This window comes from Pundamilia nyererei, unplaced genomic scaffold, assembly GCF_000239375.1.
Source record: "Pundamilia nyererei isolate P.nyererei 1_Seehausen unplaced genomic scaffold, PunNye1.0 scaffold00197, whole genome shotgun sequence".
Classification (NCBI taxonomy): Eukaryota; Metazoa; Chordata; class Actinopteri; order Cichliformes; family Cichlidae; genus Pundamilia; species Pundamilia nyererei.
In genome coordinates, this window is record NW_005187598.1 from 873,738 (window position 1) to 886,995 (window position 13,258).

Genomic DNA, 13,258 nt, shown 5'->3' on the forward strand with positions numbered 1-13,258 from the left:
CAAAGAGAGGGCACATGTTGTGTTTGCAAGGATTTGTTCAAAATAACCTGAAATATAGGACTGAGTTCATCAGCACAAGATTTAATTAGGCGGCCACTAATATTATCAGGACCCTGGCTCTTGTTCACATTGACTGTACGAAAGGCCTTTTTAACATCGCTGAGTTCAATGATAAAGTGCTGAGTATCTCTCAGTTTCTGTTTCAGTTCAGAAATATCCTCGCTAAAATCAGAAGAACTAAAACGAGCATAAAACATGTTTAAAGCGTTTGCAAAATCTCTGTCTGAATTAAAACCATCTAAAATGACCTGACTGCTGCTCTGAGGAGTTTGAAACCCTGCTATGGTTTTCATACAAGTCCAGGCAGACCCAAAATTTTTTGCAGCAAATTTGCTTTCAAGAAGGTTTTTGTAGCTCTGTTTTGCTTTCAAGATCTCGATTTTCATTTCCTTGGTGGCTGTCTGAAAATCGGTAACAGCCCCCTCTTTAAAGGCCTGTCTCTTTTTCCTTAAACAGGATTTGACGCTTTTAGTGACCCATGGCTTATTGTTAGCGTAGACTTTAACGCGCTTACGGGGTATAATCATGTCTTTACAAAATACTGCATAAGAGCTAGTAACGTCCACCAAAGCGTCAAGATCATCTCCACAAGACTGAATAAAAACTTCCCAATCTGTAAGCACAGATTTTTCTGACCATATGTCAACATCCTTAGTCTTTGTCTTCTCTCGTTTTAAGACCGTTTTATAGATGGGCAGGAGATGCACACAGTTATGGTCAGAAGATCCCAGAGGAGGAAGCGGGAGGGATTTATAAGCATTCTTCACCGATCCGTAACAAAGGTCCAACATTTTATCCCGTCTGGTAGGACAGGATACATATTGATACAGATTGCCCAAAGTTGATTCAAGAGAGACATGGTTAAAGTCCCCCATTATAAAGTTTGGGCGTCAGGAGAAAGCGCCTGCAGCTTCTGCACTACGTCTGAGATGATGCTGCAGGTGGAGGCGGGGTGAGCCCTGAATGTAAGCTATGGTAATAAAAAGTTGTGGAAACTCACGAGGGAGATAAAAAGGGCGCAGTGACACGGATAAAAGTTCAACATCTGGTGTACAAATACACTCTCTAACAGTCACAGCGCTACAGTAACGTTTGTTCACATACAAGCATACTCCCCCTCCTTGAGATTTCCTTGTTACCTGTGCATCCCGATCCCGGCGAAAGGGAGCTCCAAAACCGTCAACTGAAAAATCGGCGTCCTGGTCCAGCTCCGTCGGCCATGTCTCGGAAAAAGCCATCACTCAGCTGTCCCTGAAGTCTTTCTGGAACCTGACGTTTCCCTGGAGTTCATCCAGCTTGTTCCTAAGAGACTGAACATTTCCAAGGATAACAGACGGCAGGGGAAACCGACTGACCTGTTGTCTCCTCAGACGCAATTTAACACCTCCACGTCTCCCTCTTTTCCTCTTCTCACTCGTTCTGTTAGAGTATCTATGTATAAAATCCGGCATACATGAGGTGAGGTCCTTACCATCAAGTTTTAACAGTTCGTCGCGGGAGCAAACAATCCTCAGCTGACTCACGGCCTCGCCCACATCATCGGAAACAAGCCAGCACAGTAGAAATCCAACCACAATGAAGAAAAAAGAATCCATGACGTTCTCACTGTTGTGGAGCGTGTGTCACTTTGTAAGAAAACTGTCACTTCCTTCAACCAAAACACATGCCAGCGATAGAAACGAAAAGAAACGATAAGAACTTAAACACTTAAAAACTTAGGATGCCAAGCTCTCGCTCACTGCCGGTCGCTGCGTGCGCATGCGCCCTGGATTGGTGTGGTTAATGGGTGGAGTAGGCCTGAGGTGCTTGGTGGAGGACTTGTTACAGGCGCAGGCAGGACAAATGGCAACAGACTCTCTCACATCTTTGTTTAGGGATGGCCACCAGAAATGTTGTCTGAGAAAAGTTATTGTCTTTCTCACTCCTGGGTGGCACACGAACCTTGGATAACCCAATGGGCCCAATAGATAACAGCGGTTATCCATTGGGGCAACTCTGCACATCCATAACCCAACGGATATTTCCCACATCATAATTTTGTTCTGCGGTGGGAGAAAAAGGCGCTCGGCTGGAGTTTGCCTTGGGGATCAGACCTGTGAGACAGTATGCCCCTACACCAACCAGGTGGTGGGAGGACCAGGTGAACGGTACCTTGAGTGAAGCGAACCAAGGGAGCGGAGCGGCGACTTGGCTGTAGTTTCTTATGAATTACCTGTGGGAATTGGCAAACACTAGAAAACGCTGGAGCTGTTTTCGAAACTCTGGGACGTCACCTGCCCCCTGGCCAAAATGTGACCCATGAATGAGACAGTGGTGGCATGAAACTTACGTTTTTCTGCTTTCACATATAAACGATTTCCCAGTAGTTGCTGCAGAACGCTCCTCACCTAAATCCAGTATTCCTCGAGAGATATGGAAAAGATCAGAATCAGAAGCTAATCTCGAAAACTATGAATCCCTAACTTGCCAGTCAGCTGGGAAGTATGGTGCACTTCAGTGGATGGTTTTGTGTTTGGTCAGCAACTGGAAAAGAATCAGAAGAATCAACAGAAGTAAAAACAAGGAAAGAAACAGGAGAAATCCTCAGAAATCCCCTATGTCTATCCCCTATGATCAACTAGTCTGAAAGTAAGTTACACAATAACGGTCAAAGACACACCTTCATTCATTTAAAACATTTCTATACATTTAAAATACTTATGTGAATATTTAATATAGCTACATATCAGCTCTACTGAATTTCTGAGTTTCACAAACAGACATAGAGCTCACGTCACAAATTTTAGTGACTTTAACAATATTATACATTTTAATATTGATCTAGCTGACATTAGGTTATGTACACTGCATGCAATAGGGCTTTGGAGCCTGATGTCACGGGAGGGGGCGTGGCCAGGAGTTTTGGTCAAGGGGCCATTTGAACATGCCAAACAAAGGGTGAAAGCACACGGATAATGTGAGCCATGGTTCGTACTTGGCGTGTTGTTGGTTGTAGTGTTAGATCGCACAATCGGGAAGGGAATAAGCTGGAAAATGGGCTCTCTTTTTATCGTTTCCCCTTCTAGAAGCAACGTCAGGCATCACATGTATCGGATATTACCAAAAGAAGACGTCAGGCCTGGATAGCAGCGGTGAGACGAGCTGATATGGAGTTCTCTACCATAGATTTCTGTTGGTGTGCTGCTGGATAAGATAGTTAAGATTTGCTGCATTTTGGTAAATATGTGCCCAAGTGTGGTTGTCAAACCTCGGTGAAATGAAACTTGCTCTTATTAAATATTCTTTAAAATGCTGTGTTGTTTGTACAGTTCATTGTAACCCATGTAACTTTCTATGAAGTGCTTTCAATAAAACGGAAAGGACATATGTTTTTTGGTTTTTTTATTCAAGACTTGTTCAGATGTACTTGAAATGCAAACTATTAACATGGCTACGCACAGCTGGCATCAATCGTGACCCACAAAATAAAACACTATTGGTTATTTAGAGCAGCCCTTCTTTTGAGAAATATTTTCCCACTAGTTCAGGAGGACACACTTTTTGGAAGAAGTCTTGTGCTTTCTTCAAACGCGGTTCCCAGAAATCCACATCAGGGAAGATGCGTATCACAGCAAACTCTCTTTGTGGCCGAAGGCAGAAGTTTGTGTCCTGTGCAGCCAATGCCTGCTTAATGCTGTGGACAGTTAATCTCCAGATACATCTTCCCACAACAGTCACACATTGTGAGTCCGTCTGGAGATGCTCCGAGTTCTGGAAAATTTGTGTTCACATGCATCACTGAAGCTGCGACTCTCCCTGCACGCCAGCAAAACCAAGCAGGGGTCTTGTGCTGAAATCTGTGTTTGTTTTGATTCATGGCCTGCTAAAAGAGTGCCGCGCTCCCACAATGCATTGCGGCTTTACGTCAACTCCAGAGCCCTATAGAACCACATATTATAGAAGCCAAAGGTTCAAATAAGTTGGGCGCACCTTCACTTTGTTTTTCACAGAAAACAGTTCTGTATACTGGATACTAAATTGCGTTAACATCAACGGCTAACGTGTCTAACATAGTGTGAGAAATGCAAAAATAAAGAGATAACCAGGGGGCAAATATTTTTGCTGTGCTCTGTATTTCTGCCAATGGCTTTTGGCTCAGAGCCCGTTACTGCTCATAATTACAACACACTTTTCTCCCACAGTCAACAGTTACTGAAGTAAAAGGATCATTACGTGGATATTCAGGGAGTCCCTCCATCTGAGTCTCTCATAATCGGCTTGTTTTTTGTACAATATTATTATGATTAGGAGTTTTCTGAGTTATAGGCCCACTATAGGGATATGTCAAAATGTTTCACTTTCTATTTTTTTCCCAGCAAGTACAGGTACAGACGTGAGCCATGTGAAGTTTGAAAATCCAAAAAAAGACCACTGCCATTCAGCCCACCATGAGCTTAAATATGTGGCTACTTGAAACATGCTGTTACATCTGATAGACCTTTTTTTACATACATTATGAAACTGAGTGCATCCAATGGCTGTGAGTCCTTCAGTGTCAGAATAGTTGGTGTCACTTCACAGACAGACACTTTTTTACCCCAGCTGTTTTTGTCAAGTTTAGATGTTTACCCGTGACTCATGCATGTTACAATAACTGATACGTCTAAATTGGTCATGGATGAGAGGTCGTTAAGAATGTATGGAGTAGATTGTACAGTGTGGCGTGGTAGTAGATGCGTGTGGACAATCCACAAAGGGAATAGAAAAGAAACTAGCAGTGATATATTGACTGTGATGTCTTCTCTCTGCAATCAGAACCTGTCCATCAACACTGACCTCCATGCAGCTAATGGGAAGCGTGTCAAAGCTCTGGACATCTTTGCCTATGCGTTGGCTTTCTTTAAGGAACAAGCACTGAAGGTAACACATGTTTTCTGTTCTCTTACTCATGCAAAGTAATATTTTCTCCTTTGATTAAGCTTCTGTTGACAAACATTGGAAGATGTGTAGAATTTAACCCTTTAAAGCCGGTCGGAGCGGGCACGCTCCATTTTGCGTAACTATTTTTAAATTCCGGTAGCACTGCAACCACGTAAGCAAGCACAATAATTTTTTTTGCATATGAAACCGGAGGAGTTGTACTTAGATCTTATGCCATCAGCTTGTCCTCGGTCACGGTTTCCTTCCACATATAGCTTTGCAAAAACTGCATAAAAAGCACTTGCAGCAACAAAAACATAATATTCCAGAAACACGCTTTGCCGATCCGATCAGCTGTTTGTAACACTTCCTACGTCCATTAGCGTGAACTGTCGCATGTCCGCCATGACCTGCCCGAAAGCGGAAGTGACGTCATTTTGCGGAAATGTAGTTTTTTACCATCAAGGCCTCATAAGCCTATAGTGGTGTTTTTAAAAGTTATGTTTGACTTTATGACTTTCTGTGTCATTTCTGGGATGCTTTGGACTCATATTGCACTGCTGGAAATAGTTTATTTTGATGCATATGCTGTTATTTTGCAAATTTGCATTATAATATTTATTTTCGTTTTTCCTGCAGCATATGAAAATTGGTTTATTTCAAAAATAAAACTATGAAGACACTCAAAAGAAATTTCCTGTGGTGGGAAACTAGTTTGTGCAACTTTTTTGTATTTACAGTTTTGAGGGATAAGCCTCTTAAATTTCTCTAACTAGAAATATATGTTAAAAAAACAAAAAATGATTTTCAATTTTTTTGTAGTTTATTGCACTTTTTTGCAATTTATGTAATTACTATGCACTTAATGCATACATATTATTAAAATTTGGGCTATAATGGTTGTATTGATGTATAGCAACTTGAAATGCATAAGGATTATGGGCGATCGTGGCTCAAGAGTTGGGAGTTCGCCTTGTAATCGGAAGGTTGCCGGTTCGAGCCCTGGCTCGGACAGTCTCGTCGTTGTGTCCTTGGGCATGACACTTCACCCGTTGCCTACTGGTGGTGGTCAGAGGGCCCGGTGGCGCCAGTGTCCGGCAGCCTCGCCTCTGTCAGTGCGCCCCAGGGTGGCTGTGGCTACAATGTAGCTTGCCATCACCAGTGTGTGAATGTGTGTGTGAATGGGTGGATGACTGGATATGTAAAGCGCTTTGGGGTCCTTAGGGACTAGTAAAGCGCTATATAAATACAGGCCATTTACCATTTAAATGGCGCGTTTAAATGTTCTTTCAACAGGAGCTGAGTGATCAGACAGGCGGCGAGTTTGACAACAGTGATGTCAGATGGGTGATCACAGTTCCTGCCATCTGGAAAATGCCTGCAAAGCAGTTCATGAGGGAAGCTGCTTACAAGGTAGACTCTTCCCCCACTCACCCACAAATGTAGTGGTGATTTTAACATTAAGTAGAAGTACTGTTGAGTGTCGTTGTGTCCATACCTGTAAATCCATACATCCATGTTCTGCTGCTTATCTGGGTTCCCAGTCACAAGGGCTAAAATCTAATCACAGATATCCAGACCTCCCTCTGCTTGGCCACTTCCTGGAGCTCTTCTTGGGGTACACTGAGGTCACTCCAGAGATATAATTACTCTAATGTGTCCCGAATCTATAAAAATCCTCCTGCCAGCTGGACATGGCAAAAACACCTCACTTAGAAGATGTTGGGTGTCCCCCACATAGCAAAATTGGTATGGCCCCGATCTGGCCCACACAATGTGCTTACACATGGCCCACATACCGCAAAGAATGACGGCCCTTTGGAGGCCCAGATCTGGTCTGCCAGAGGTGGCCAACACATGGGCCAGCACAAGGCCAGTTGCAGACACGCTGGTGGTCCTGTGCTGGCCCATGTGTGGATTACCTCTGGCAAACCTGATCTGGGCCACCAAAGGGCCGTCATTCTTTGCGGTATATGGGCCATGTGTAAGTTGTGTGCAGCCACGGGCCAGTTGCAGACACACTGCTGGCCCTGTGCTGGCCCAGACCAGTTTCAGCTCTGGCCCCAGATGTCAGCCTAATGTGTAGCTTAACCAAGACATCTGCCGGAACATAATAGTGCAAAAGTAACATGACGAAACTCTGTTCAGACAGTGAACGGACTGACTCTTATATAGCACTTTTCTAGTGTCCCAGATTACTCAAAGTGCTCTGTACGGCATGCCACATTCACCCAGTCACATAATTTTCTCTAAACAGAGTGCTTCCTAACTACATCCATGCACATTCACACTCTTGACATGCAGACTGGAGGAGTCAGGGATCGAACCACTAACCTTCCGATCAGTAGGTGACCTGCTCTACCTCCTGAGCTACAGCTACCCACTGGCAATGATGAGTAAACCGTCACTAGGTTTTGGATAAAGTGTACACTCACAAATCTGTCAAACTTGCATTTAAAACGTTGGCTACCATAGCAGTATAGTATTGCAACATGGCATTTAGGTCTTCTAACTAAATTTGCACATTTAGAGGACAACGTCTGAATGCATTGTTGAGACCATGTGTTATAAAACCAGTGTTTCAGGCTTTGCATCTGTAAAAACATCTTCTTAATGTTATGCTTAGATGATAAATTAGCTCAAGTCAGACTTGAAATACATTGTTGGAAACCCTGAAGATGATGAGGAAAATTGAAGTTTAACAACAAACTGCTTGGTTGAAACAAGTCTTAACTGTTCAAACCACTAAATGGAAATTCTTACAAAGCAGACTTTTGGTATTAAATTTGTTTCAGGTGACATTTACAAGATCTGTAAGAGTCTTTGTTGATACCACGGCATCATGTTTGTCTCTGACTGCCAAACCCGTCGTATGGCTGTAGCTCAGGTGGTAGAGCAGGTCACCTACTAACCAGAAGGTTAGTGGTTTGATCCCAGTCTGCATGCCAAATATCTCGGGCAAGGTACTATTCCTACGTTTTTCTGATGCCATCAGGGAACGTAAATGTTAGACATTTGAAACAGCGTATTAAAAAGTGAAGGAGGTAAGTTGTGTGAAGTGCTGAGTAGAAAAGCGCTGTATGAGAATCAGTCCATTTACCATGGCTGAATGCGCCTGGCACATGCGCTGGACACATGTGCTGCAGCTGTCCAAGTAAAAGTTAGCTGAAGGGAAAGTTGTTGCCCTGCTGGAGATCACTAAGTTTGGGTCAGTACAAATTTGGTTTCCACTGTGCCACTCAGCTCCTACATTTTCCACATGTCAGCAGCTGCTTTTAATTGGTGGCAGCATTAGTTACAGTAAAGCCACTGCTTTCGTCTCTAACTGCTTCAGTGCAGCTTCTCTGGACTTTCTGTTCAAAGCAGAGCGGCTGATTTTGTGCATTTAAAGTAGCCATGAGATGAAGTAAGGAAAGAAAACTAAAGGAAATGTGAACAACGACACAAATGTGAGATGCAGTCGTTATCACTTTCATCTTTGTTTTGGTGGACTGTGATTTGTAACAGCTGCAGTTTTCTGTTCTGTGCTTACACTGCACGTGTCATTCCTCACCAGCAGTTCTTAATCACTGCTTCATATCACAGCTAATGTGCAGCATTAGTCACAGCACATTCTTCACTCTTGATTGCAGATTTGTATAATCGCCATGTTATGCATTCATTGCATTCCTTGGCCTGTTGCTTCCTGTGAGTAGAAAAAGTTGTTAATTGAACTTTATTGTATTTAACTTGGGACGGCTGTAGTCAGATTTATTTTCAGTTCAGTTTTATTCTTATAGTCCTGATTCACAACACAAGGCACCTCAATGAACTCTGTATTTAAAGTTCGGCATATTGTTAGAGAGATAATCAAACAATGTTCCATCCACCTTTTTATTTTATTTATATTATTTTTCCCCTCATTGTATTTTGTTTTCTCTTCTTTCTTTTGCACCTTTGTGGTCCAGCTACCCAATTTCGCTGTGCAAGAAACTGCACAATGACAATAAAAAGCTCTAAGTCTCTAAGTCAGTGTTTAACAACAGTGGGAAGGAAAACTCCCCTATAAGAAGAACGAAACACCAGTAGAACCAGACTGAGGCACCCGCTGGGGGTGAGGATAAAACAACTAGAGCAGAGAGAGTGAGGACAAAAGGCGGCCTATGGGAAAAAGAGCAAGAGTTTAATATTTACTCATGATTAAATAAAGTGGTGTCGAAACAGGTGAGTGAAGGACAAATGCTCAGTGTATGATGGGAAGCCTGCCAGCAGCCTAAGCCTATTGGAGCATTAAGGTGGTCAGTCAGCACTAACTAAAAGGAAAGCTTTAAAGCTGAGTGTGTGCCTGTTTCACTAATCCAAACTGGAAACTGGAAGCTCTGCCTCCCATTCTAATTTTAAAAATCCTAAAAACCAGAAGTACAACTGCGGTCTGAGACTGAAGTACTCTGGTAGTGATGATGATCAATTAAATAATCTATAAATACATGAATTTGCTTTTTTAGCTCCACTCCAAGATAGGTGCACTAATAAGAAAGTGAAATGAGTCGCCAACGGCTGCATATATACAACAGCAAACAGACCTGGAAAGAATGTGCAACAAACATGTGTGAGTGTTTGTGTAGATGTCTTTGACATCCTTATAGTGAGAGTGAGAAGCTGCAATAACACAACCAGGAGCCACAGGACCCAGGAGACCATAGAGTACTGATCCGAGGCTACACATCACAATGACAACTTCGTGTCCACCCCAGGACTAAGAAGAGGGAGGCCCAGATGAAGCACCATGGCTAAAGATCAAGAGCCCTAGAAGACCAGAGGCAAGGGGCAGCCCACCCTGCCATAGGCCAGCCATCCCAGCATGAACGGGGCTGCAGGTGCCCAAAAACCACCCAACACCAAGCAGATCCACCTCCCACGTAGAAGAGACTGAGCCATCCCAGACCACAAACTAGGGCGCAGTAAGGAGTCAGCAAGTCCCAGACCCAGACCACATCAGCCCTCTCTGAAGTGTGGGTGAGCAGCCTGCAGCAACTGTGCTGCAAGCTGTGTCCGTGTTATATGGTCCTGCACGCCTGTCCAAATGCTCTGGCAGTGAATATGTGAAGACACATGGTTTAGGTATGGTATCCCAGCCTCACCCAGCTGGTGAGGCTGGGTGAGGCTCACCAGCTAAATTGAATTCTCTCTAGAAAGAGAATTCAATTTAGAATGATGTCTTTGCTAGACATGGAAGCAAATACATCATTTATACTCCTTACTTCCTTATACATTGCCAAGAAAACTGTTCTGATGAACTGGAAACCAAAAAACTGCTTATGTGTCCATATATATAGAATTTTACTGCATGATCAAATTAATCAGGAGGAAACTTTTGTTTTTTCAAAAAACCAATGACTTTGTTTCTCTCTGGTCCCCACTGATCAGTTACATCACCTAGTGGGGGTGGGTGGCTGTATTTTCTTTTTCTGGTCAATATATTGTTGTAAGTTGGTGTTGAGTCTGTCAGAGAGGTTTTTATGCTAAACCTTTAACGCTGTTACAGGTCTTACTGCTAAAGCTAATGAAAGGCAAAGCAGAGAGTGTTACGTTTCCACAGAGTGTTTGTTCCAGCTTTGTGTTCTGGCTTTTGTTTTTTAAACTTTTATTCTTGATGGTGTGTTTTTCTATTTAAAAATCCATATGCTTGTCTAGTGACCAGTCCATAAAGGGTTTATTAGGCATCAGTGAAAACAAATAGTGGATTTTTAATTGTTGCAGCTCTCGTCATGAGTGATGTAGTCATGTACGAATAACCAGAAGAAAAACTTCTATATACGCTAAATTGTGAAATAGTTAAAGTGTCAGACTAAAAAGAGGAAGGTTTTAATTGTAAATATTTTAATTGTGACAAAGCATAAGAGACCGGATGATCTTGTAGATTAAAAGAGAAAACCCCATTTTCTTAGGGGGCTGTAACCTATCCCACCTGTCACAGGGTCAAAGGTGAGGTACAGTTGTGACTAATAATTCAGCAAACACGGGGTACCTCAGTGTATACTACATGTGGACACAGTAGAAGAAGCTGAAAAGACAAAAGAAACCTTTTCTTGTCCTTTAAAGCTGAAGCGTATTGTGTTGTGCATGCTCTTGTCTAGTCTGGTCTGGTATCCCGGGAAAACCCTGAGCAGCTGATCATCGCCTTAGAACCTGAAGCAGCATCGATCTATTGCCGCAAGCTCCGCCTCCACCAGATGGTGGACCTGGGCACCCAGACCACACAGAATGGCTTCAGCCCCTCTGACAATGTGGGCAGTGGGATGAGCCAAGGTATGTCTCACTAACAGATATAAGAGATTATTCTGAAGCCACGAGCATGTTTTCATTCATACATGCACACAGTCATGTTCAGTGTTTGATTTCCGATGGCAACATTGTTACTGGCATCATAACATTTTCCCTTATGTTGTTTTCTTTATAGCATCACCAGGTAATTATTACACAACTTTTCAAAAACGATTCAAACGTACACCAACTCGTTTCTTTTGAGTCTTCACATTTCCCTTTATGTTTGCTTCTTCTCTGAGAATTGTGTTGTACTAATCAGCTTCTTCAGATTTATTATCCATCAATCCGTACATTTTCTGTCACGTATCTAGGTCACGGGGGCAACAGTCTAAACAGAGCCCAGACCTCCCTCTCTCCACCATCTTTCCTAGCTCCTCTGGGGGACACCAAGATGTTCAAAAGCCAGCCAGGAGATGTAATTGCTCCAGTCTGACCTGGGTTTGCTCCCCGGTCTCATCCTGGTGGGACATGCCCAGCAAATCTCACCTAGGATGTGCTCAGGAAGCATCCTGGTTAGATGCCTGAAATGGCTCCTTTCCTTTTCGAATCTGAGGTTTGACTAATAGATCCTCTCCAACTCTCTGGCATACATCCTCCCAGGGGGCTGAGAAGCTTGAGGCCCAAAAGTTGCAGCACACTCTCTGGTACACCCTCTTGAAGAGGGTCAGCCAGTCCAGAGGCAGTGTCCTTGCAGTGTTGCAGATGCGTGTCAGCCATGCAAACTGCAACAGAAAGTTGGGAAAGTCAGGGTGAATCTTGGATGTTGGATAGAAAACACTCTGCTTCACGGCTGAGCATGTCAGTCCCTGCAGTCACATCCCCTCCACATTAGTGTTAAAGTTTCCCAGTATTAAATTCGGTTCTTTTGTATTCTTTACGGCCAAAAAGACACAGCTCAGAAGTGGTCCTGAACACAAAACACACAACCCCAGGTCTGAAGCACAAACAGAAGCCTAGGTATTTATACACTTGCGCTCTACGTCACACCACACTTTACGTTTCGATCAAACAGCCTAGTTGGTTTCACTTTCTACTGCAGTTACCACGCTTCTGCAAACGCATACAGTTTCCTGTCAGCACTTTTGGCACAGAGTGTACTCAGAGTTAGGCCTTTCTTATATAAAGCAATATAATCAGCATATAAGCATTTAAGATTATAAATGTAAACCTCAACACCAGTAAGACAGTCGAGTCATCAGGTGGGACCAGTGTCTCTCGCCCTCAAACACCAGTTTGGGCGCTCTCCCACCAAAAAGTGGACGTCACATATATCTAAAACCAGTTTCAGCAACTGGGGGTTGGATCACCAATACGTCCACCCTCAGCTGCTGCCTGGTCCACAGCGCACTGGTCCCCTGCAGCCCCTCCTGTGTGAAGGGGTACAACCATGTGGCTCGTTCGGGCTGAGCATGGCTGGCCCCGCGGGCTAAGGCCAGACCACCAAATGCTTGCTCATGTTGCCCCCACTAACCCAAAACATAGGAATGTCATTTGCAATCGAAATCTGTGCAATAGTAATTAGGGGTGAAATTACATGAAATTTCAACCTCCCATCTGAGCAAAAGGACTTTAATTATGGTTTTATTAGGCCTGGAACGAGTTAAACATGTGGCCTGTTTTCTATGCTTCCACATTAAAAGCAGGACAGAATAATTTCTAGTCTATCAAACAGTGTGCCAATGATGCAAAGTGAAAATGTTAAACAGCAATGAGCTCTCTGTGCGTTCTTTCTCACATATTTAAGTTGTATTTGGTGCAAAGCATGTGTTCATCACCACAACCAAAACAGAAGACTTACAAGGTTTATCAGTCCTATTGTTAGTCTGCATAAAGACAAACTCCACATTCAAAGACTCATTTTGGCCTTGCTTGTTTCCATTTGCATTGTTGGTTCTTTTGTGTATCCATGGATACACAAAAGAACCTCCTTGAATCGCTACCTTATCTTGGTAGAGGGGTTTGTGTGTCCCAGGGATCCCAGGGGCTATGTTGT

General features: G+C 43.3%; 1 protein-coding gene across 8 annotated transcripts in view; it reads left to right on the forward strand.

The window, feature by feature from the left end:
• hspa12a (heat shock protein 12A) overlaps positions 1 to 13,258 on the forward strand; it is a 75,689-nt gene that overhangs the window by 44,960 nt on the left and 17,471 nt on the right. For 5 of the 8 annotated variants that reach the window (XM_005747440.1, XM_005747441.1, XM_005747444.2 and 2 more), the window contains exons 5-7: positions 4,855 to 4,959; positions 6,256 to 6,372; positions 11,076 to 11,247. In XM_005747440.1, coding sequence (XP_005747497.1) covers positions 4,855 to 4,959; positions 6,256 to 6,372; positions 11,076 to 11,247 — 394 coding nt within the window. Of the gene's footprint in view, positions 1 to 4,854; positions 4,960 to 6,255; positions 6,373 to 11,075; positions 11,248 to 11,398; positions 11,408 to 13,258 lie in introns of all 8 variants that reach the window. The other 3 variants (XM_005747437.1, XM_005747438.1, XM_005747439.1) reach the window with 1 other exon arrangement.